A 25,319-nucleotide genomic window follows, 5' to 3' on the forward strand; every position below is an offset into this window, starting at 1 on the left:
GTTGTCTGTATTCAACAAATGTGTTATATGAAGTGAGGAAATGTGACTCTAAGGTCAAGATATAAAACCAAAATGACCTTGTGGACATGTTTAACTGCAACTAATGGAAACACCACAGCGCTACAACCCAGCTCCTCCAGAAACAGCTTAAGCGTGTCCTGGGTAATTCAGAGTGCTTCGTGTTAGAATAATGTGCCAACAGTTCAATGAGTTAAGTTGTGGTGAATCCATTAATTCATGAAGGACTCCCATTAATGAACCGTGCGCTGACAGAGCAACCAAAGTCAAAGACCACTAACTGGCTTTTAAACGGGTTTCAAGTAAATCCCATAATCTTCATCAGCAGATGCCATTTGCTGTTATAAAGATGGCCTTGGTGCGATACAGGCATTATTTTATCTAAAGCACCCTTAAAATATGCCATTTGCAGTCACTGAGAGGTTGGATATTATTTTCTAACACAATAGTGATGATTATTTTTAAATTATATTTGTTTTTAAGTCTGCCTGATGGTTCTTTGAAAGAGTCACAACTAAGTAACATGTGTGTTTGGTCAAGATTCAGCTCTTAAGAGTAAAGACACCGAAAGATCCATTGAAGTACGATACTCCTGAGAGCAGGTCTCGAGGGGCCTGGGGAGCAATATTTAAAATATTAACCAATTAAATCAAAACTTACTTTACATTTCATACACCTGTCTGTGATTTTAGTACCACAAACACACAGTTCACTGGTTGTGGTGTGCTGGAAACATGCTGCCGTTGCCTCACTCAACAGGTGTTGTGTGTCACGTGTAAAGGACAACTGGTGCATAGTGTTGACTCGGCCCCCGCCTGCACGGACAGTATCGGGATTAAAATGCCTAACAAGGACTTTTCAATCAGCACCATGAAGATCTGTTTGTACTCTGCAGTTCTTGCAGGTGTTGGGTGGGAAGTGAGATAAGAAGAACTGAAAGCAGGTTTCTGAATAAAAGTGTATTGTTTGTAACAGCTTACAAGCCACATTTGAAAGTCAAACAGAGTCCGCCACAAATCTTCTGGAGCCAGCGTCACTAATCAGCTCAATTCACTGCCTGGAGTGAACCATTCCAACGGATACAACACGTGTGACAGCAAAGGCAGTCCCCTCTGAAGTAAACACAACTTTCTTTTTCCTTTAATGTGTCAAGTTAGGACAAATATCTCAACAGAAGGCATCACTCTCCAAGATACTCCTGATCACTGTAAAAATTAGACCAAGAGAAAATAAGATTTCTCCCATAATGACGGTGATTGAATGTGAAGATAAAATAGAGAAGGTGCCGGGGTTGCTCGTTTTTATCTGAGCTGCAAGACTACGGCATGCTGTCTGCGCTCTGTGGACTGATTGGCTGAGAGTATCCACTGGGAGTAAAGCGTGGGCTAACGCATCCGCATGTGCAGGCTGTGCTTGGGTCCATCAACGCGCTCCAACTTCTCAAAGTGTTTCCTAGCATTGCGGATATTGATGAGAGTGGCTGCAGATGCTGGAAAATAGGCACAAGGGTTGGATTATTATTTGGATTTTCTTTCTGAATTGTTTTTTTCCTGCAGACAGAAGCTTTCTTCACTACTCACGGATGGAGGGGTCCGACATGATGACCATGACATATGTGTTGGAAGTGAAGACGTCAATGAAGGCTGCAAAGTTGGAGTTCCTCACCTCCATGCTCTGGAAAGAGGCTGCGAGTTTACTGGAATAAAACAACAGATAAATAATAAATCAGCGAGCAGATAAGTGCAGATGTTCTGCAGATTGCTAGCGATATATATTTTCAGCGTTGACTCACCTACAGCTGAGTTTGAACTGTTTGATAATGTTACTGATCTTCTCAAACCTGTGAGCGTCACGCTGCTCTTTGCACTGGTAGTGGGAGATCACCTGCATTTGCAAAAAAATAAAATCAAGAGTTGAATACGTAGATCAAGACTTTGGCCGATGCTGCAGCAGAAGAAGTGGCCAGTCTTACCAGGAAGGTGGCCCTCTCAAAGAGAAGAACTTCATCTGCTTCAATGATCTGTGCAAAATTTCTCAGGTTTGTTTCCAGCTGCTGGACATTTGGGATGAGCTGGTAAACTATGCTGGACCAGGCCTGCAAAGAGACGTTTTAACATGCTTCTTAAACTCTCAACTTCATCAGCTAACATTAAAAACAACACACTGCCAGTCAGGTTCACAACCTTATACAGGGTTTCGTCCCAGATTGACGTCCTGAAACATGTGCAAGCCAAAGGTCTAGACAGTCTCTTCAGATCTTCTTCACGCTCCTTAAATATCTGTAATAACATGAAAGAAGAGGAAAAAAAAAAGAAAGATTAAACAAGCTGGATTTTTGTATTTACATCCAAACATGTAACAAACATTACGAACACGATTCCCTAATGGAAAATGCCACGTGAGATTTTACGTCAACTTTCCCATTTTGTCCAGGGAGCAAAGAGGACACAGACATTTGAACTAAAAGTTGCATCTTTGAACAAGACACACACACACCAAATGTTTTGGCTGAAAAATCTAACGACCACACCTGAAATACTTTGAAACATGGACAATACAGGCAATATGGACAAATACAACACCATCAATCATGTATGTACATGGTCTTCAAAAGTTGTTCCACTCAACAGAAATCCACTTTATTCCACCGTCCACCTCCCGTTCCTGAATCAAAAAACACTGATGATTCCTTTTTAGTGTCAGAGTGTCAGACATCTTGAAAGTGATGCTGAAACACAGCAAGAGGCTTTGAGGTGGGTAATCATTGCTGACTTTTTTTATGCCCAAAGAAGAATAACATTTAATATAAATGTTGGAGGTATAAGAATGGACTGATCTGTGTTTTGTCCCCCCTCTTCTTCCAATCATGTCATAATAAATTGATATCCCATCAGGTTCTGGTATTGCCATAATCAACAGCCACTTATGTAAATGTCTGACTCTACAACTAAAATCAGATTCTCTGTTTATCCTTTTTCTAATCCTTTAAAAACACTGCAGTGGGTACAGCAAGTATGGTAAGTGTGTTTACACTGCTCTTGTGCAAAATAAACAAAATATAAGAGTAAATCAATACAAGGACTTTGTAAATTCTGCAGATGCTTCTGTGTTTTCAGCAACACAGTTTGAACAGAAGGGGTTTAAGAGGATAATAGCTGCTAATGCTAAGATACTTTTGCAAGTCTAAAACCACCAGTACAGGATTTTTTTTTTTCCAATTCTTGATTTTTCTAAAGTTTTGTTTATGTTAAAATAGTGGGATCTTGATTTTTGTTCATGATGCCATAGCTGGGTGACAATGCTGTACTTTATACATTCAACCTCATGACATCGTTGTGTGTTGTCATGGATTTGAGTTGCTTGATGCGGACTAGAAAGCAGCAATCATGATGCAGAAAAACATCAGTGACTCACCAAATCTCTCTGGTCTTCCTGAACCAGGTCCATTTTGTGCACAAGACAGAACACTTTGGCATCGGGGGAGTTCTGCAGGATGGCTTCCAGACACGACTGGTAATAGTGCATGTCCTTCTCCAGCTCACGGCTTTCAACATCAAATACGTAAATAAGAACCTCCACATTTCTAAAGATGTTATCCCTCTGGCTGGTGAAATAGTTCTCCATGAAGGTGTCCTGGCTGGTGAATTCAAAAGAAGAAGAATAATTAACTTTGAAGAATTTGCAAAAACTGGAGAAAAAAAAAGGAAAATAATATATTATCACCCCATGATAAGATACTGCTTGAGGGAGAAAACATAAATGAAAGATGGGGTACATGGGGCAGATAAATATTCTATTATAACAACTGTTACGGTTATTCTTTAACTATCACTATGGAGTGCCGGGAGAATGTAAGTGCTTTTGCAAGGATGCCCTGTTAATTAAATTCTAGGTTACTTTTATTTATTTATGTTTTCCTTCTCCCTTCTTTCCATTTTCTTTTTTTCTCTCTTTTTAATTTTTCTTCCTTTTCTTTCGTCTATGTGTAGACGATGAGACTTAATATGTTTACAAATTGTAGAGCAACATGTATAAGCTGTATATTTTGCAAATAAAATTTTTTATAACAAGATGAGCCTTACCCTCCACAGTCCCACAGGTTTAGAACCAGATTGCCAAGAAACCGAACATGGGAGTGCTCCACGTCAACTATTGATCAGAAAATTGGGATAATTTTAAATCAAAATCATCACAACATCCCCAATTAAAGTATAATGTCACATGTAAGGACTCTTTAGGGCTCACTTGTAGCTCCAAGGCGACGTGTGTCCCGAGCTATGTAATTAGCAAAGATGATTGATCTCATACTGGTCTTTCCAGACCCACTTTTTCCCATCAATAGCACCTGAAAAAAAAAAAGTTAAGAAAAACAATCTATTCTTAATCTAATAACAACATATTGAGGTGCTGTTTCAAAAGTCAGCCTCTAAATTAATTAGACTGACCATGAAAAGCTTGACATTAATGACTGAACCAAGGATAAGCCACTGCTGTACCTTTTTCTTCATTGCTGTGTTTGACATCCCCCTCAGCAGACGCGGTGGAGAGGATTCCTCTGGTTTGTCTGCAGGTCAGATGACTGAAGCGTCTGCAGCTGCTCTCCTGCGGACCAACAACTATCAACTTCGCTCTACTAAAGCAGCAAATCTACCCTTTAACGACCTCCAACCCAGTTAAACACACCACTGAGAAAGGACTACTAAACCCACAACGTGTCTGGGTCATATCAGACGCATAACAGTCTGTAAAAACGCCAATAGAAGTTAATTTAAACTATTTTTCTGCTTGGAGTAAACACAGGAGCTAAAGCTAACGAAGCTACAGCGGCTAGCTCGTTTTTAAATATAACGTCTGAGTTCACATTTAGTAGCGTGTTTCCTACTTACCCCGTCAGGGTAGAACGGTTGAGTGTGTTCGAGCAACTTTACACAGTGGTTTGTGGTTGTTTTTGGGAGCAGAGCCGCACACATTACTCGCTGGAAGCGCACAGAGGATCAGCTGCTTCCTGTTTACGCTCAGAGTCACATGACGGTACGCGGACTTTCATCCCGCGGCGTTGTCTCACAGGAGTCACGTGACTATAGGTGGACTTTAATTCCGCAGTGTTGTCTCACAGGAGTCACATGATTAGATTAGATCATACCTGTCAAGTTTTTGATTTAAAATACGGGAAACCAGCCCAACCGAGGTCCAGTATCTTACATTTTAAGATAGATTTAAGAGAAGTCCAAAATAACTACCTGTTAACCACTTACACGCTACAATTATGTCATAATCTGATACTTCGACCTTTGTTGACCCTGAAATGCTGTGGACATTCCTATGTATGTAATTCCTATGATGGAGCCTAAATGAAAACACAAAGGGAATTTAAACACATGTATTTATTTTAAATATTTTCAGTTTATATACACATTGATTGACTTCAAGTGAAACATTTACATTTTCTTTTTATTTGTCATTTTCACTCATGTGGCTCTCTGGCTTTCACTGACTGACATCAGTCCTTCCCCCATGAGAGACACTAAAAACGCAGTTACAAATCTTTCAGAACAGGCAACTGCTCCTCTTTAGGAAAGTAAATTTGGTTTCCCATTTTTAGAGATATTTACAAAAGTCTTCGCTTTTTTGGGCAGAAATGCCTTCTCTCTGGTTACATCTAGACTAGAGTACTATAGAGAGTACTCTAGTACTCTAGTTACATCCATCTCTGTTTGTTCGCCTCGCCACTAACCTCGTGAGAACTGCCACCCAAACTACAGCAGGGGGCAGTTGTCGCGAGACTAGTAACAATTCAGTTTGCTGTTTAAAAATTATTATATTATAATACGGGAAATGTACGGGAAAATACTAATACGGGAGGACGGCGGGAAAGAGGGGGTAAAATACGGTAGTTTTCCCGGACAAAACGGGAGACTTGACAGGTATGGATTAGATTAGATTGTCCTTTATTCCTCCCTCAATGAGGGAATTCGCAGCAGCAGTACACACAACACACACATGCAGCGAAAGGGTAAAAAAAGTAAAAAAATATATAATTAAAAAATATAAACAGTATACATTGGAATGAAAATAAAAGTAGTGCAGTACAAGAAAGAAAAAAAAAGCATGATGATAATGATTATGATAATGATGATGATGATGATGCTTTGGGGTTTTATTCCTCGGTTTTGTCTCCCAGGTTACAACATAGATTCAATGGGCTTTTACCTTTTAGGACTTTACATTATTATTATTATTATAGAACAGAATAGAATAAGCTTTATTGGCCAAGTATGAACATGCCAGACAGGGAATTTGTTTTCGTTTTTTTTCGCTCACTGAACGCAGATTTGAATAGTTACAAAGAGTAATAGACATAAGCCATGGTAGTCAGGGGGGGGGGACTGCAGGTCATGATTTCAAGCATATAGCAGACAGGTGGAAGCAAGCAGTGGGATAATCAGAGGGTGGGACTGCAGGGCAGCATGCAGCTCCTGAAGCTCTGGCTTGTAAACATGCACAGAAGACAAAAAGAGAAGACAAGAACTACAGGAACAATGGCCAACAGGAGTCAACTAACAAAGAATGTAAAACAAACAAACAAACATTGAATTGCATTCAAACAAAGGTTAGCAATTTGACATTTTTAAGAAATGAACAATGAAGCTAGAAGCATAAATGGTGGGATATTTATTTTCCAAGACTTTATATAGGTCAAGTCTTGTGTTACTTTAAGTCCTGTCGCTGAGTGTTATTATTCTAAGGAAGTCCCTTCCTTCCATTATTTATATTTGCCCTTTCGAATTTCGGATTACAGGGATCTGCTGCAGACGGTCTCAGCTCTGATTTGGTAAAAGGCAACCCACACCCTGGACGGGTCAACAGTCTATCACAGGATCACAGAAATTATACACAAACAACAACTCATGCTTATCTTAAGTCCTATGTGCAATTTAGAAATCACAGCTGAAGTTGATACACATGTTTTTGGGTTGTGGGAGGAAGCCAGAGTACCTAGAGAAAACTTGCACAAGCACAAGGAGAACATACGAACTCCACACAGAAAAAGGCCCCTGCCAGGTTTTGAACCAGGAACCTTCTTGATGTGAGGCAACAGTTCCAACCATCTATCATTAAACTACATTAATACACTATGAATTGTGGTCCAAAAAGTTCAGACATCGTGTCTTAGGCTGCACTGATCTCATGTTAATATCAGATATCGGGCCAGTATTGTTTTAATAGATGGATCAGATAGATAATGACCCAGACCCAACGTGCCAATCATTTCACTTTCAGTCTGTGTGTGCAGAGCTTGCCACGTCACGAACCGGGCAGGCTCAATGGCACAATGGCAGGAAAAGGTTTGGAAACTGCTGAACAGGTTTTCAGCTTTAATTTTTCTTTAAAATGTTCATCTAAGTCAGATTGACAGACAAACACAATATGCTTAATATGATAACACACACACACACACACACACACACACACACACACACACACACACACACACACACACACACACACACACACACACACACACACACACACACACACACACACACACACACACACACACACACACACACACACACACACACACACACACACACACACACAGTAACTTGCTTTGGATATCATTAAGTGACACACACTGGTAAAACAAATAGGTTTCCAGTTGGTGATTGTGAATCAGTTATTAGTCATTCATTGATTGAATTCAATAGTTAAAAAAATATGACTATGACATTACAAATGTAGCAATAAAACTTTCAAAATCCCATGAACAAAGTCTTTACTGTTGGAATAAACATATTTCCCCACTTTTTCTTTCCTAATGGTGCCACTTGGTGGAATCTTAAGATCATTACAGTTAAGAAATTAATCTGTTTGTGCGATGACACCATGGGCCTACTATTATTATTTATTTATTATTTCGTTTATTTCGGCATGTTTATATAGACACATTTCATCTCCAGAACATTATACATTGTACTACATTGTATATACATTATACTACTATCCACCTATTTTGATGTTTACATTTGGTCTCAAGGGGCCCAACTGTTTCACTGCCATTTTTCCTCATCATTGGATGAAAGGAAGTTCAGTTGCTGCGATCAGCAGTCTACGTGGAGATTGATTTTGAACCTGTCAGTCAGGAAGACTGAGCATTAGAGTGAATGCTTTTAGTCGTGGTGGTGCACCGCCCCCCCGCCCGTCCTTATGAACAAACTGCCTCTGGTATTTTCTTTAATATAGTTAAGGCTTGTAAAAGCTTTTTGGCAAATCCACATCTTTTCTTGCAGCTTCTTTATTTGAAGACCTAATCTCTCACAGTGCCATCATGATGAATAATAATGATTCACATTATATTAGGGTTTTCTTCTATTAGCTTCCGGACATTACCAGGTCTTAGATTTATGTAGATATATTTAACCTCACATGAACTCTAATGTTATACTGCCTCATTATTTATTTAACAGAAAATTACTACTGCATTAAACATAAATGCAGGAGTAGTATTATGCACGCCCCATGATTCAACAGTTTTGCAGACCTCTAGTTTCCAACATCAAGGTCAAATTCAAAATGACTGAGATCTGGTGATGAGCAGTGGAGGAAGCTGATAAAGATCCGGTTCGTAATCGGGGTGTGCGATACTGCAAGATTTGATATCAATCTGATACCAATTAAATACAGGGTCAGTATCACCAATACCAATATGAAACCAATATTTTTGAATCGTTAAATAGCATACATCATAAAATTGCTAAATCTGAATCAATTTTCATGACATTTAAGTGTTTTGTGACTTTTTTTCCTTTGGATTATACATTTGTTAAACCCAGGTTTGAATTTGGGCAAAGTAAATAATACTTTAGGAAATACTTTATCATAGGAAAAGCTTTTTGTTCTTTCCTCCTCTCTCTGTTACCGTTGCTCTGTTTTTCTTTTATATAATCTTTCATATCCTTGGATATGTTTATTACTGCTGAATCTTCCAGCCTTTATATAGTTTATACCGCTTGCCCGTATTCCATTTTCAGCCTCATAATTCAGCTCGCAGCCGTGCATACAGGAGAGAAAAGTATCGATAATATCAATACCAACGTTGGTATCGATATGATCAATTTTTAGATCGGTCCACCGATCACTAGTTCATATCTTTAAACCTTTATTGATAAACTGGAGGGTTTCTGCACTTCCAATCTGCTGCAGATGAATGAATACATGAATGTGTGTCCACACTTTAGGAAAGTAGCTTGTGTAGGAGGGTTATTAGGAAATACTCCATTTAAATAATTTGTGTTGCTTATGAGCAGACCTTATTGAATCAGGAAAAAAGGAAAAAAAAAGGAGAACAGGAAAAAAAGATGGATTTGTTATAGTTTGGTCATGTTACAATATGTTTACCTTGAAAAGCTGATGTTCCTCTGTTAACATTTTAAGTCAGCTGCTGCTCAACATTTAGTATTTAAATTATATCACCAGTGACAGTTTTATTTCAATGTATTTAAATGTCTTTAAAATATTTTTGCTGAATCCAAGCATTGAAAACCGTAGTTCGATTGAACATTGTCATTGGGAGGGTTAGGGAGGGTTAGATCCGTCTAAAGTCATTCATTGTCATGTTTTTAGGATGGGCGCCTATTTTTTTTATTTGTTTTACTTCCCATTACATCATACATGTTACATACAGTACATGCACATACAAATGTTGATCTGGGTTCTTTAAGGCCAACATTCCAATGACTTGACTGTCGACATTTGCAGATTGCTGCACTGAATAAAAGCGCATAATGAAGCATCAACATGGCAACATGAAAGGTTCGACCACAGCATGCAAATATTCTGCCCTGCTCGTTTCTTTGCAGGCCGAGTTTCAAACAAACATCTCCGGCTTTGCGAGCCATATCCCATGTGTGTCATCCCATACTGTGTCATTTGTGGTTTATATTTTGTTGAAAAAATGTGGTTTGGAGATCAGATAGTCTGTAAGAGACTGTCCCTGGGTGACTGTGAACGTCGCAACACGTGGCAGGCGCCCAGGTTTGTTTTGGAGGAACTAATATGGGCGACTGGTTCAAAGGTACCTCCATTTACACGAGTGACAGGTAACTACTTGGCAGATATAAACGCTTTGAATTCACTAAATATTTACAGTTGAATGTTAACAGTGCACGTTTGTCACTGAATTGTGGCATGTTGATCTAAAAACCAAACAAACTCTCTCAGGTGACATTCGAAGCTCATAAAATATCTGGTATAGTTCAACCTTGAACCGGCATTCAAGGATGAGGAATGAAACAAGATGGATTGTGGGTGATGGCTGTCTCTCTTTAGACAGTTTGAGCCTCTGAGCACTGGGAGGTGCTATAGAGTCTCTCTGGCAACCAGAAAATAGGCCAATCATCCCAATCAACATGCTGAACTCTGTACATTGATTCTTTCACTCATATGGACCTCGTTGTGTTTTCTCAGTTGTCTAATTCGGAGGCTAAATTTCAGCTTCACCAATAATGACCAATAAATCAAAGCACAAGTGGTTTTAAAACTGAAAATAATAACATAAAGTGACCTGAAGTTTGAAAAATGTTCCCTCTGATGAAGTCAGTGTCTAATGTCTAGTCTCCCTCGTTTTCTTGGCTGATTGTTTTTAATTGTTGTGAGTTTATTGCTTAACAGAATATAGACAGATAAGTCACAGCAACAGCACATCTGATCCTTTGGTTTTAGCAGCATAAACATCACATGAGTATTGCAGAAGCAGAAGCAGAAGCAGAGGGAGAAATAGTTTGGGAAGAAAACCAGTAATGGAAAAAAAAACAAGCTTGAAGAGTGTTAAGAAAAAAGGGTTCAGCATATATTAAAGTCAGTGCAGCAGGGGCAGGAAAGTCTGTGGAAAACATCTGTGGGGCATCTTGGTCCCGGTTAACTGGTCCCAGTTTAAGGAAAGTATAACGAAAAGAACAAAACAGCATCTGCCAAAGAGGAATGTAAAAATGTATATGCAAAAATACACGAAATTCAGTTTGTATTTCTTCATCTTAATAAGTATATATACATTTCACACTATTATTCAGACAGCTGTAGAGATCTCTCAAAGTTTTGGGAAATACAATAAATAATCCACGGATACACAGATGAACTTCCAATAAAAATAATTGGGAGCTGCATCTGTGATTCAAATGCAATTAAATTGTTTAATATTTTGGCTCTGAATGCTGAGTTTGTACCTGCTCACCTGAACCAAAGATACTTTGAACCCTTCAAACAGGAAACCCTTTGACTACCGGATGGTTTTTGATTTACATCCCTTCAAACTGATTGTCGGTGGTGGTTTGCTGCCACCTGCTGGTAAAGTAATGCACTGAACGCTGAAGTCAAGCCTGAAGCCTAAACAGGGACTGATTGGTTCAGGTGCGGTGAAACCGAAACCAGGGCCGGTCGGCTCACGTCACTGTGACCCCATTGTTCTGTGTTGTTCAAACTGGCCAACCACTCCCAACTGAAAGACTGAGATATCAGCTTTAAAAAAAAGTGAAAGTACCTGAAATGTCCATGATTTATTTATTTTTTTTACCTACATTTACATGAGTGACAGGTAGCTACTTGGCAGATATAAATGCTTTGAATTCATGAAATATTTACATTTGAATGTTAAAGGAGCTTGAGGCCGGATTGTGGCAAGCTTTATGAAAAAAATCCGTATACATTTTAATTTTTCTAGTAATAATGTCAGATGAAGCGTTCCAAACCCAAAAGAATGAGCCCTCTAGTGTATCTCTCCTTTGCCTTGAACAGGCTGTGTGCTGCAAAATGTGCTGCAATTCGGTCCCGAATTTCCCGCGCTGGGCTGCGGATGTGACGTCACATGACGCTGCATGCACGTTCTCCCCGTTCTCCCGTGCCGGCTTCACTGTTGGCTGCAGTACCCCCAACGGCCGTCGCGGTGAAGGGTGGCGCTAGAGAGTCTCATTTCTTAAAAGGAGCCTCAAGCTCCTTTAACAGTGCACGTTTGTCACTGAATTGTGACATGTTGATCTAAAAACCAAACAAACTCTCTCAGGTGACATTCGAGGCTCATAAAATATCTGGTACAGTTCAACCTTGAACCGGCAGAAGACTGAGACTGAAGACTGAGATCTCAGCTTTAAAAAAAAGTGAAAGTACCTGAAATGTCCATGATTTTTTTTTTTTTTAACGAAAAAAGTATGATTAAAATGTTGCTGTGCATTTTTCCCAACCTCCATCACGGGCTATGTTGGCGTATATTTACTTTTTTTTTTAAGTATCTAAAATGCAAATTCCTATTCAGAGATAATAACAGCAATAACCAAAATATGTACAATATAAAAAGTAGGCCTAATACAGTTTCCACAAAATATCCATAATGGGGTAGGTTCATACATGCATGTCAGCAATAACTGACCCTGCCAGTAATGAAATGCTGTTTTCCTGCCACAACTTTTCAAATTTAATATCAAAATGTAACTGGGCTATATCTCTATAAATGACACATCTTTTAAATGTGCTTAATTCTGACACTAGTAGAGCTATATTAAGTTGGAGGATATATTTCTTCCGTGCCAATTAAAAAAAAAAAAAGCACTCACCAAAAGAGTAAATAAAGTCAAACAGGCAGTCATTTCAGAGTCAGTGTAGTGGCAGCCTTTAGCGGCGTGGATATGAATGGCGTGTCAACCAAGCAGCCCTGCTCTCCACCCGCTGGCTGAGAAGCAAAGTCCTGGTATCAGTATCAGAACACGGACAGAAAAAGTAATATCAGTGCATCCCTAATTCTGACCTAAACCAGTTAACAAACCAGTTACTTGTTGGTGATAATTACAATATAATCTAATGATACTTTACATATTCACACTGATCCCTTTTCAATTAATTCTCTTATTAACCCTTTACAGGGGGAGTGACCATATTTGGTAACTTCAGTATGATTATTATTAAAAAAAAGTGACAAAGTTAATAGAGGTCCTTTAGTATTCCACAATAATTCTCTAGTTGACATTTTAACATTTCAAGTATTTTATTGGCGGCCTAAAGGGTTTAGGTGAAAAAGCGGTAGGGTTGCATTGACCGTCAGTGGCCACTAGAGGAAAGTGAACATTTGGCATTTCCACAGACGGGTTCATATGTTGAATATTGTTACACAGTTAAAAATAAAAAAAATTTAAAAAAGCATTACACTGAACATAATAATGAAAAAAAGGTCCTTTGGGAACCACTGATCTATACTACACTGTATAGTATACAGTTATAATAGTTAACAAAAACAAAAATTGAAAAAATATTCCCCTTTACTGAATTAAGTATAAAAACTCTTAAAAAGATCTAAACTAACTCTGCTCTACAGTAGAGCTTTTACAAATGCATGAACTTAGAGAACAGGTAAAACTTACCACTTAAATAGATGTGTCATCAACCAAATGTTTCTAGTCTCCTTAAAAAAATAGCTTTGCTGCAACTAATACAGCTGAATATAAGATAAAGTTTAATGAAGTTTTACTCTCTTAACAAAACCATTCAGTTCAGTTTAAAAATGGGCTTTAAAGCAAATGACTTGTTTTAGATAACTATTATAAAACTTTATTGTTTACTGTTAAATCTCCAAACTGTAACACCATCCCCGAATGATCAGACCAGACAGACAAACTGCCCATGCACGTCTCAGACAATGATCAAAAATTAAATACAGTAAATCAACAGAAGAAGTGCGTTCACCATGAAAGGCAGAGATCACCAACCATCCAACAACAGAATAATGCATACATGTCGCCTGCCGTCACACAGAGCTACATGAGAAAAAAAACAGAGAGGAGCCTTTCATCCACGTCATCCTATAAATAAAAGGTAATAACTGCCATCCATCTTTACTTTACAATGTTTTAAGTGTAAATAGCCAACATTGTTGATGAATTATATAATTTCAGCTTGCAGATACACAGTTCTTATGCATATTCCAGTTACTTTATAAACATGTTTCCAATTAAGATTTCTAATTGCAGGGATGTTATTGTAAAAAAAAAAGAAACAATAAGCTCTGTGGGAAAAAATAAGCTATACAGTTGCTCTTCAACAGAGACATAATATGTGAAAAGGAGGGAAGAAACAGAAAAGATGCGATGTACATGAAAGGGAGTTATATTCAGGTAGTGTACAGGCGTTGTAGAACTCTGCATTCAGGTGCCAGTCCTCCGACGTCGGTCCTTACATCTGATCTCTGAGTTTGGCAAGCCTTTGAGACAGTTCGTCCTTTAACCCGGACAGAGAGACATTGATTAGGGTGAGGGCAGCGTTAGGGTTATTCATTCTTAAATGTTCTAGATCATTATTGCAATTCTTGTTTCATTTTATTTAATTCATGAAAGTTCTTATTTACGTTTTTACACGCAATTAAGGTCTGTGTGAAAGCAACAAAGGTGAGTACCTGTTCTGCAGAGGCCACGCTTGTACCCACTGATCCCGTCTGTCCTTGTGGGAGCTCCATGTTTAAGTCCAAACTAAGAAGAAAGCACAAGATTTAAAATCCATCATTGCTTTAATAAAACTGTCCAGAGCATCACCACGTATGAAACTGACCACCACGTATCCCTTGGTTCATATCTGTACAACTCCACTATATGAATATAAAATGTTCTGTTTGATTTTACTTTCCCAACAAAGGATAATTGTACAAAAATAGGAAAGATTACCCTGCTTCATCAGCCATTTCATGTAGCAGCGACTCCACTTGATTCTAAAAAACATAATAGATGTTAGGTTCAATCTAAAAGGGAAAAAAAAGCAACTGTCAAAAGAGCAATAAAGAAACATGCAGTGAAACGTACTTGTGGTGTTGTCAGAGTCGTTGTGCTGCTCATTGTATCCTCCATTTGGGCCGTCTGAACATCCAAAGTCTCAAACTGATGCTCAAATTTGTCCATGAGACCTGAGATCTGGAAAAAAAAACAAGATGTCAAATTATTTTTCACCCAAGTTGAGGAGGTTAAATTATTTCAGGATTTAAGTTACTCTACCTTTTCAAGATTCATACCCTTCAGAGTGGCATCCATGCCTTTCACTACTCCGGCCATAGATTTTGTAACCTGTGAGGGAAAACCGCATATCAGGGAAACTTGAACTAGTCTCATGCAAGTCTGAACTACAAAGCAGAGCAGTGTGCTGCACACCTGGTTCATGGTGACTGCCGTCTGAACCCTCGCTGCCACCGCATCCACTCGAGCGCTCATTCTCAGGAAGTTCACAGACTGGTTCTTCTGTCTGATGGCGTTCTCTGCATGGATCCTCGCAACTTCCGTGTTACCTTTCTGGATGGCCTAAAAATAAAAAAAGATGATAAAAGGGTTCAGGAGACTCTTCAGTAGCCGAGCTTTAGTTCGTGACGAGTGGCTTCAGAAGAAGAACTTACCTTCTTGACTTTAGTTTTCTCTATTTTTTCCTCTTTGTCACATTTTTTTGAATTTCTTTGAAGCTCTTTGGCGGCAAACTTTAAGTTGAAAAGATGTTCTGAAATACAAAGCTAAAGGAGAACAACTCGTAACAGGTAGTAAGATACATTTTCACTTTTTTGATAACTGATTTGCTAATCAGGGAAGAGGAATAATAAGGCGACAACACTCTTGTCTTGCACTGTTATCCCTCATTTCTGAGCCCTTTTGGGAGATGTGGCATTTATTAAAACAAAATAGAGAATTTTCTCTGACCCAGGATACATTACTGATAATGTGTTCAGGTTGCATCAGTAGATGTATTTTAAGAACTGAGGATGTAATAGTCTATAAAGTCACTGACTAGAACAACAATCCATAGTTTTGCACAAAATATACCTTTACAGGGTTAACATACGCATCTTCATTACAGTAAGTTTCCTGGTGATTGACAGAATAAGCAAAACAGATTGGTGGTTATTTAAAAACAGCCACCACTGCAAAGTATGCCCACAAGGGAGCACTGACAAGCTGATTTTCAGGTGAAAAAAAACAAACATGTTTATGTTTTCTTTAATCCAACAAGATTTTAACAAGGATCTGAGAAAGTTATGGTAGTGTTTAGGTTTTTTGTTTTATTCTCAATTTTAAATCTCAGCATTGCCTTGAGTTTGAAGTATCAGGTTAAATATAATTTGCAGTTAAATAATAATCTGTAAATGATGTTGCTACTTTAAATCAACACTCACTGATCAGTCACAACTAATATTTTAGGAGTTTTCTATTATTTTTTCCAATAATTATGCTGTTCCTGAAAAAAAACCATTAGTGTCTAAATAGCATGGACTGCTAGACTGAACATGATCTTAAATCAGACACAGATTGCACAAATGTTATTGTTTACAGCTGTCAGGGCCCTCAACGAGCTTTATCGTGTTTACTGACAACTGAACCAACGTTTAAATGTTTTTATTCTTTTTTTCCGATCTTAGATGAACCTCTGGTTCATAACTAACACATTTAGCTGAATTTGAGCCTCTTATCAAACATAAATGTCGATGTTTCGTCATAAACAAGCTACCATCTTATGCTCGCTCGTTTAGCTCCACGCTTATTTTTAACCCATTTTTTAAAAGGATACTTTCCATACTTGGCATCTTGAGGGGGGTCTCCGAGAAGCCAATCGATTACACGATTAAATTCTTAAAGATCGTCCCCTAAAAAGTCACTGAAGTAAATAAAAGTCTAATGAAAGTTCAGCCCTTGAGGTTTTTCGGTCTCTTCCGCACTTCCTGGTGTCTTACCAAAATATCCCCTACGTCACTGTCACGTGGTGTCGGTATTCCATTCACACGTCACACGCGAGTTGACCCCGCCTCCTTTTCAAATATGAATGAAATGTGGAAAAAAAACAACAATATTAAAAAACATTTGTAATTTTTACCGATGGGAATATTTTATTGAGTATTGGAAGTGGTGTAAAAGTGGACGTAGGGCTGGAATGGGTGGATTGGTGATTAGATTTACGGTGGGTAGAGAGGATGACTCACTCCGGCTGATGTGATGCTCAAGGCTGATTTATGGTTCCGCGTTACACCGACGCAGAGCCTACGCCGTACCATACGGCGTAGGCTCTGCGTCGATTTAACGCGGAACCATAATTCCGGCTTCAGCCCGCAACAGCTCGGCAGTGCGGTGGCACGCCGGCGCTGCAGCCTGACATGTAGGTGCACTCCACCAGCAAGAGGCAAACTTTACCAAACACTTCAGACTGCTTCTCACTGGGCATCCCTTTGATTTGGGGTTTGGTCTGAAACTTGTCACCTGTTAATTGGAGAGAGCCCCGGGGCGTCGTGATTTACCGTACATTTCGTGACGGGTGATTGCCATGGAAACAGAGCTGCTGCTTTTCAACAGGGTCGCATAAACCTGTTGGATATAGTACAATTTTTTTTCCCAATTTTTGACCCTCCTTTGGCTTTACTTTCACTGTAATTTGACCACTGTTAAGGTGAGTTTTTTGTGTGTGTTTTTTTCCTCAAAAAACAAAATCGTGCATCTCTACCATGTGTCATGATGTTTGTTGTTCTCTTGAGGTTATTATTAATTTAAAGACTATTATTGCCTGCCTGTCAACTTGAGCTGGATGTTTGCAAATGACTAATATGGCTTAGAAAAAAAATACAGATTCGGGTCACAATTTGAGCTAAAACGTACTCAACATTTTGAGTTCATACAATCTCATTTAACTGATGTAATGAGGCATAAAAGACATAAAATATTTTTTTTAAAGTGGCCTCTGCAAAATGTTTTTGAGTAAATCAGCTGTATATATGTTTCCAGATCAGAAGCCAATATGCTGAATAACATATTCTGTGATGCCTCAATGCACAAAGCAGATTTAGTGGGTGCACATTTTGTGACTCTCAGGGTCCCAGTGCCACGTCAGCTGGTGCATTTTGTGTTGTTTTTGCGCTCATGGAAACAATCCAGAGAAGCCAGCGAGTGATGCTTTTGTTCAGCAGCTGTATGACTCATATAGTCTTATCTATGAAGAAGCCAAGTGGCAGAGGAGCAGTCCTGCTGCAGGACCGAGCTGATGTAACCCCCGAGATTCACTAGAGGCTGCTGTGGGCCATGCTCCCCCAGTAACTGCATTTGATCTGATGACCACCAAACACTGACCCTCAAGATACAGAAACAGCTCATACCTTCAACACCCAAAACATGTTCAAGCAGTGTGTGCAGACCTCATATGACCTTGCCAGATTGAAAGACATTAGCAGTTTGCAAGAAAAAACTAAAAAAAACACTTAAAATATGCACATTTTATACTATTTCAATTAAGTTTGACTAATATTTTATTTACATCGTTCACATGCAACTATTCATCTGTTATTTTGTATCTGAAATGCAAAATGAAAGAAGATAACTGTTATAAAAAATTCTCTAAGATTATGCTCATCGTCATTCAATTGTAACTTAAAAAAATTATCAAATGAGGTGTTGCACCTATGCAACTACATTTCATAAACATCAGCATGATTCTGACCACATTTTATAGAAATGCTTTTGTTTTTACTCCCTCACTGAGCAGTACGAAGAAAAAAAACGGTCATAAAACTGGTATTATATCATAATTGCTTTATAATATATTATTATAAGAAACATTTCTGCATTTCTATTTTGTAAATGTTCATATAGCTGTGCTGTGTTCTCTGGTGTTTTTGTTGAGAGGACAGCAAGCAGACATGGCCTCTACTGAGTGAGTCAGTGTACACAAATGATGGCGTACATGTTTTTTCCTCATTTATACCCTCTTTCTCTTGCTTACTTGTAAGATTTTTTCAAGTTTATTTTAAAAATGTGTTTTCTAAACTCTTGTTAACATAATGTTGTGAAAATAGGAGATCAGTAAAGGCAAAATAGTTGTTTATTAAAAGTTAATAGTGTATTGTTTATGGAATAATCTCAGAATTCAGCCCTCTTCATCCATACAGTGCATTAATGCTGGTTAAATATAAAAGGACAAGTTCAATTTGTCTCTAACAGATCTATCTGCCAAACTGCAATATTTAGTTCTCTCCAGGTGACTGACGTTAGTGAGTCACATGTAACTAGACAATGTACACGTGACAGTACAACAAATTCATCTTCACAGTTGGTTCCTTTTAAAACTCAATGCACTGAATATACTGAATTCATCACAATGATTAATATTTTGGACCTGAAAATATATGGTTGTATATCTTGTTTTTGCTATAAGCAAAATCTGACTATTCCACAATATGTTCTCTGGTTGAATAACGAAAATTAAATATAAATATGACTTTGAAATGTAGTTTAGACAGTCATTATCCTACACCTCAGCCAGTCATTTTTTGCAAACCTGCAGCTTTTGAGTCACAGTAGTAAAATTAATTGACACCCATGTTTCAGTTGTTTTGTAATTGATTCAATCACAACATGGGAAAAAAATAAAGAAGCATTTTATGCAGTGCTAAATGCACAGATTTGTTAAATGGCATTGCATAAATAAGCAGAAGAGTTCAAAATGTGAATATTGTATTTAAGTCTATTTAAGTTGACTTTGTAAATGTACAGTATATGTTACAATTCCTTCGCCATCTAGTGGCTGCTCACTGGAAAAGGTCGTCACCAGGCTCTCTGCTGCCCATTGTACTTCATCTTTGGTTGCTAAATTTCATATTTAACAAGTATATGATAAACCAATGGGAATTATGATCCAATTCATATTTATTTGCATTTGTTTGATACTTTTTAGAGGAACTGAAAAGAGATTCCTAAGTCTACAAGACTTAAGGTTTAATGAAAACAAATACAATCTTTATGATAGTAATACCAATAGAGCAAAGCATCCTGGTGATACAGATTTAAAAATATATTAACAAAGCTTTTCCAGTGTAGCAGTTCATAGATACTTTGCAACATGTTCTCTAATCTGTTTTCTATCATCCTTTCATCCAGTTGAATGAGACATTAGCCATAATGTGATACAAATGTCAGATCTCCTTTTCACAGGTTTGGGAGTATGGAGCCTCAAACGGAGAGGAAGTTCCACAACCTGACCCTTGAGCAAGTCCAGGCTCTAGACAAAGTCTTGACCGAGGTTATCCCGATCCACGGGCGAGGGAACTTTCCTACGCTACAGGTGAGAGCAAAAGACATCATTCGTGTGGTGAAGGATCGACTGGTTGAAAGAGACATCCAGGTCAAAGATATACGCCTTAACGGGGCAACTGCCAGTCATGTCCTGGTGAGGGATAACGGCCTGGGCTACAGAGACTTAGACATCATATTCGGAGTAGAGCTGCCTAGGCAAGAGGACTTCCAGGTGATAAAGGAGGTGGTGCTCAGCAGCCTACGAGACCTCCTCCCCTGTGGGGTTAACAGACGAAAGATCACTTCTCTTACTATGAAGGAAGCATACGTGCAGAAGATGGTGAAAGTTTTCAACGAGCACGACAGATGGAGCCTCATCTCACTTTCTAACAACAAGGCTAAAACAGTGGGACTCCGATTCGTTAGCTCCCTTCGAAGACAGTTTGAGTTCAGCGTGGACTCTTTTCAGATAATATTAGATCGCATGCTGGAGTCCTACTGGTTGACTGAAAGGAAAAAAGAAGGAAAACTGGCACCGAATGCTGGGAATTTGTCGAAAAGAGACGACAACAAGGCTGTCAGCAAAGAGCAAGAGCAATCAAGCAGCCGCAATGATGCTGAAGAGGATGCTGAGAAAGATTCAGCCATGGCAACAAGTGCTGAAACTCCCTTACAGGATGAAGTCGGTTCTGCGCTTAGAAAAGAGCTTTTACACGAAGAGGCTGAGCACACAGAGGACAAGCTTGAGGCGCAGCAGATGTTAGAACGTGAGGGAGTTACCTCACAGGAAGAGAAGGGGGAAGTGGTTGGCACCGAGGATGTTCATTCAGTGGGAGACATCTCAGAGGAGCTTTTTGAAGAAAGTGCAGAAAAGAAGAAACAGTTTTGTCGTGATTATTCCTTTGTATCAGCCCCCAAAACTTCATTTACACATCCCACGGATCCATTAGTGGCACATTCATGTTTGAAACTGCAGAGCAAAGAAGAGCAATGCCAGCCGCAGGTTTCCAAGCCTGGGTCCGTATCCGGTGCTGAAAAGTCATCTTCACAAGCGTTGACCCAACGCGAGGAGCGGACGCAGTTTGACGTGGACGCGGTACTCTGCAGGACTGAAAATACCCCAAACTTACCAGATTCACACCTTGAGTTCTCATTTCCTCCTCCCGCTAAAAAAACCTGCAGCACATCACAAGACATTGTACCGGACTTCTGCCCATTGCCTAAATTACAGAGAAAAATGTCCCGGAAGATGATCACCAAGCCTGAGAAATGGACTCTCCTGAATGATCTGTCGGACCTCACGACCCAACTGTTTCCACCTATAGAGATACCAAAACCTCTTCAGCCAAAACCTCCTCTGCCTGGCTCTAACATACCATCCTCCGAAGCGGAGACCTTTCAGGGTACGGATATCCCTGGGGTTCCCACGTATACTCTGGCTAGTACACCTCAGGAACCTGGAGGTTCCTCTGACACTCCAGAACAAACCGTTAAGCCAAAACACTCAAAGAAGCCTCCTGATCTGGAAGCACGAAGCCTCACATGCCCAACAAACATAGTCCCCCAACCTCAGGGAGGTGATCCTGGACTGGAGCTGGCAGTCGCCACCTCAGACAGCTATGGGTCGAGCTCGTGGGTCGGGGTGGCGGGGGAGGCCATCATTACTGTCGAAGCCGAATGCATGTACGGAGACTTTGAGCAGGCCATGGATCATCTCCGCCACCACCTCATCGCCACCCACAACCCAGAGGAGATCCGAGGAGGCGGCCTGCTGAAATACAGCGATCTGCTGGTGAGGAATTTCCGTCCCGCCAGCGAGATAGAGATCAAGTCGTTGGAGCGCTACATGTGCTCCCGCTTCTTCATCGACTTCCCCGACGTGGGCGAGCAGCAGCGGAAGATCGAGGCGTACCTGCAGTGTCATTTCATCGGCAACGAGGAGACGAGCAAGTACGACTACCTGATGACCCTGAGGCGCGTGATCGACGAGAGCACGGTGTGTCTGATGGGACACGAGAGGAGACAGACACTCAACATGATCACGGTCCTGGCGTTGAGGGTATTGGGCGAACAGAATGCCATTCCCAACACGGCCAACGTCACCTGCTTTTACCAGCCGGCCCCGTACATGGCAGAGCCCATCTATAACAGCTACTACATCACTCAGCCGCAGCCTCCGCTCGTGTACCACCCCTACCCTCTGCATGTCCACATGCAGACCGGCCTGGTGTAGCTGTGGCGCCGTGCCCACATGTAGGTATGCAGGCTGCATTCAGCATGGCGCTCTCAGGCAGAGGCGCATGTGGAAGTTTATTCAACAACAGGCAACGCAGTGTTGTTTAATCTTTTTAAAATCCCTCCAGCTTATAACGGGAAAGGGGTGGTCGGCACTGAAAGGGGTCTGGTGGCGTCGAAGCATGAACCCTTTCCAAATTTACACCTGAAAAGGAAAGAAAAAACGAGAAACCCACTTTTCAGAGAACCTGTCGAGAGGATTTGATTGAATTGAGGGACTTCAGAAGGGTCCCCACTGATCACCTTCCTGCTTCGAGGGGAACCTTGTAATGTCAATGGATAGTCGATTCATTTCTCAAACATTTAAAATGTAATCTGTCTAATACCTGTGGGTTATAACATTTTTAGTTTGAGTCACAATGAATCCTGCGGGGTTGAAACCCTGTCGCTGTTTTATGAATCATTTGTCTCTGTGGAGTAAAATTAGACATGTGGTTGTACATGTGTGTGAATTGATTAGACATATTCTCCTGTGGTACTTCCATGATGTGGTGAGCTACTTATCCGTCAATGTAGAAATCGTTTCAGAGGATTTCAAGGTTGAGTGCAGGGACTGTAGAAAAATATATATCGGGCTGGTGAGGACAGCATTTAAGAAAAAGCATATAGTTTGGTGCTTTCAAGGTCATGAAAAAACAGCAAGTCTCCTTTTCATGCAGTTTTATGTTGATAAAAACTCAGTAACCAGTATTGTACAGCCGTTCCGCCACTGTATCTGAAGCATTACTCAGAATACAGTCAACAGTCAAAGTTAAAGTTTATCAGGAAATAACTACTCTGAGGCTGGGTTCAGATGTCACAGTAGGAATACCAACCTGAGAGATATGGGCAGTACTCGAGTTGAGGGGGGATGAGATCCCCCCTGAAATAAAAACGGTCCAAATCATCCCCCTGTAAAACTGCCATCCCCCCTTTCCATCCCTTATGTCATTTCATCAATGAATGTGGTTTTACTGCTATTTCAACATTTAGAGTCATCACCAGAAAAATAACACCAGAAAAATAACTTATTTGACAAATTTCACCTGTTTCAAATACATTTTCACTTGAAATAAGTAGGAAAATCTGCCAGTGGGACAAGATTTATCTTCTCATTACAAGCAAAAAAATCGTTCCATTGGCACATTTTTCTACTTATTTCAAGTGAAAATCTACTTGAAACAGGTGAAAATTGTTGTTTTTTCCAGTGATGAGTTTTGTTTTAAGTGTAATGAGATTTTTTTTACTAAAATGAGACATTTTAACTAGAAATAAGACAAATATTCTTGTTAAGATTGTGAGTTTTTGCAGTGATCCATTTTACTTATCCTGTGAAGGACAGAGTCATATTGATAAGTTCAGAAAACTGTTTTTTATTGTTGTGTTTTGATGTATTTGATGTAAGCCCAGTGGATATTTAAAGCTTACAGAAGGCTGCATTTAACTGCTGCTATGTCATTCCTGCAGTATTTCTGCAGGTGTTTTGGTCAGTGCTATTATTTGTAATATATTATATTATTTGTAATCAGCACAAATTATCTGTCCCCATATGATAAAATCCACCACCCCCACTGATTTTTTTTTACAACTCGAGTACTGGATATGGGGCATCAGGACGAGGCTATATGAGGCATCAGAAGGCAACAGGAACTTATCAACAAGCGCTTCTTCTATCTGGGAAGTGACTGTCGTCAACATGAGATATGTGATACAGGCTAACAAAGTTGTTGCTAAGCTTGTGTTTCAGAGGGTCGATAAAGACAACATTCCTGCAATTTAATAATAATAATAATAATAATAATAACAATAACAATAATAACAATAACAATAATAATAATAATAATCTATTTGTAAGGCACTCTTCATCCAAGAATCTCAGAGTGCCACAGAACCAGTACATAGTTAAAATTAACAATAATAAGTCATAAAACTCAACTCAAAAACATGTGTTTGTGATGTTAAGCGGTAGTTTCTGAAAAGGTTCTTACACTCACTACATTGTGAAGAGAAAAACAGCATAACAAATCCATTCTGGGTTTTGTTTGGTTTTGTGTGTAAATAACAGGCAGCTCCCTTTAGGTTGCTGTTTGTTCACGTTGGCTCTTTGTTCCCAGTTACTCTATATGAGAGAAAGTTACCCAAAGATCAGCGTGTTCGTTTGTCTGGTGCACCAGAAGAAAAACCAGTGAACAGAATCAAATGTTAATACAAGCTTTATTATATCAAGCACAATATTTCCCCAGGTATATTTTTCTCAAACCACAGAGGTAGGAGAGAAATGCACACGGTGGTCATCAATCCAGTCGTATTTATACTGAAAAAGGAGGTGTTTAGTACGTGAACCCCGTCTGTGTCTGCCGCGGGGAAAGACACCCAAACATGTCACACCTTCAGCCTCATATCTCTGATGATTGCTTCCTACTTGAGGTGTCAACCCAGCAAAGATCTAAGAAAACTAAAACTTTAAGAAAAAACAGGATGGGACCCATCAGTTTTCAAACATCTGTTTCTCTTCGTTGTCTTCACCTAAAGAAGAGAAAACAGCTACAAACAGTCTTAACAGTCTAGTCATAAAAATCAGGAGTATAATCTTATAGAAAAACCCTTCAAACCCTTAAAGAATTTCATAAAATCCTAACAACATTACTAACATATCTTAGGTCTGGACTGGACCACGGCACCAGTTCGTGGCTTAGCAGTCAACTAATACAATTCTGTGTTTGTGTAATAATAATGCAGAGATATGGTGCCGTCTGAAGTCAGCCATAAAGAGCAGCTCACCGGGTGCAATATGGCCAGGCTTTATGCCGCGTTCCATTTGTCCTCGGAAGTGGGGATTTCCCAGTTCCGAGTCGGAATTTTCAACTGGAACGCCCCTCGAAGTGGGATTTCCCACTGGGAAAGTGGGAGAGTCTTCACCACCCCCGAGTTCACATTCCAAGATGGCTGCCCCGGTTGTAAACAGTAGAAGAG

At 39.6% G+C, this 25,319-nt stretch overlaps 3 protein-coding genes across 3 annotated transcripts; 1 reads left to right on the plus strand and 2 right to left on the minus strand.

Moving 5' to 3' along the window:
* Positions 1 to 962: 962 nt before the first annotated feature.
* On the minus strand, positions 963 to 5,044 carry rraga (Ras-related GTP binding A). The gene is made up of 10 exons (XM_061740931.1): positions 4,905 to 5,044; positions 4,515 to 4,620; positions 4,264 to 4,363; positions 4,101 to 4,167; positions 3,433 to 3,655; positions 2,202 to 2,297; positions 1,991 to 2,113; positions 1,811 to 1,902; positions 1,599 to 1,714; positions 963 to 1,507 (listed from the first exon to the last, which is right to left on the minus strand). The coding sequence occupies exons 2-10, from the start codon at positions 4,539 to 4,541 to the stop codon at positions 1,404 to 1,406; spliced, it is 948 nt and encodes a 315-aa protein (XP_061596915.1). The 5' UTR covers positions 4,542 to 4,620; positions 4,905 to 5,044; the 3' UTR covers positions 963 to 1,403.
* A 7,985-nt stretch (positions 5,045 to 13,029) lies between these two features.
* Positions 13,030 to 16,765, minus strand: LOC133459726 (charged multivesicular body protein 1b). Its single transcript, XM_061739950.1, has 8 exons — positions 16,591 to 16,765; positions 15,431 to 15,528; positions 15,192 to 15,338; positions 15,039 to 15,107; positions 14,850 to 14,957; positions 14,715 to 14,758; positions 14,450 to 14,522; positions 13,030 to 14,274 (listed from the first exon to the last, which is right to left on the minus strand). Exons 1-8 carry the CDS (start codon positions 16,604 to 16,606, stop codon positions 14,230 to 14,232), a joined length of 600 nt encoding a protein of 199 aa, XP_061595934.1. The 5' UTR covers positions 16,607 to 16,765; the 3' UTR covers positions 13,030 to 14,229.
* Positions 16,766 to 17,337: 572 nt separating this feature from the next.
* LOC133460182 (terminal nucleotidyltransferase 5C-like) lies at positions 17,338 to 22,305 on the plus strand. The gene is made up of 3 exons (XM_061740743.1): positions 17,338 to 17,460; positions 19,992 to 20,573; positions 21,690 to 22,305. Exons 2-3 carry the CDS (start codon positions 20,002 to 20,004, stop codon positions 22,303 to 22,305), a joined length of 1,188 nt encoding a protein of 395 aa, XP_061596727.1. The 5' UTR covers positions 17,338 to 17,460; positions 19,992 to 20,001.
* The last annotated feature ends 3,014 nt before the right edge of the window (positions 22,306 to 25,319 follow it).

The sequence above is a fragment of the Cololabis saira genome, chromosome 14, assembly GCF_033807715.1.
Source record: "Cololabis saira isolate AMF1-May2022 chromosome 14, fColSai1.1, whole genome shotgun sequence".
Lineage (NCBI taxonomy): Eukaryota > Metazoa > Chordata > Actinopteri > Beloniformes > Belonidae > Cololabis > Cololabis saira.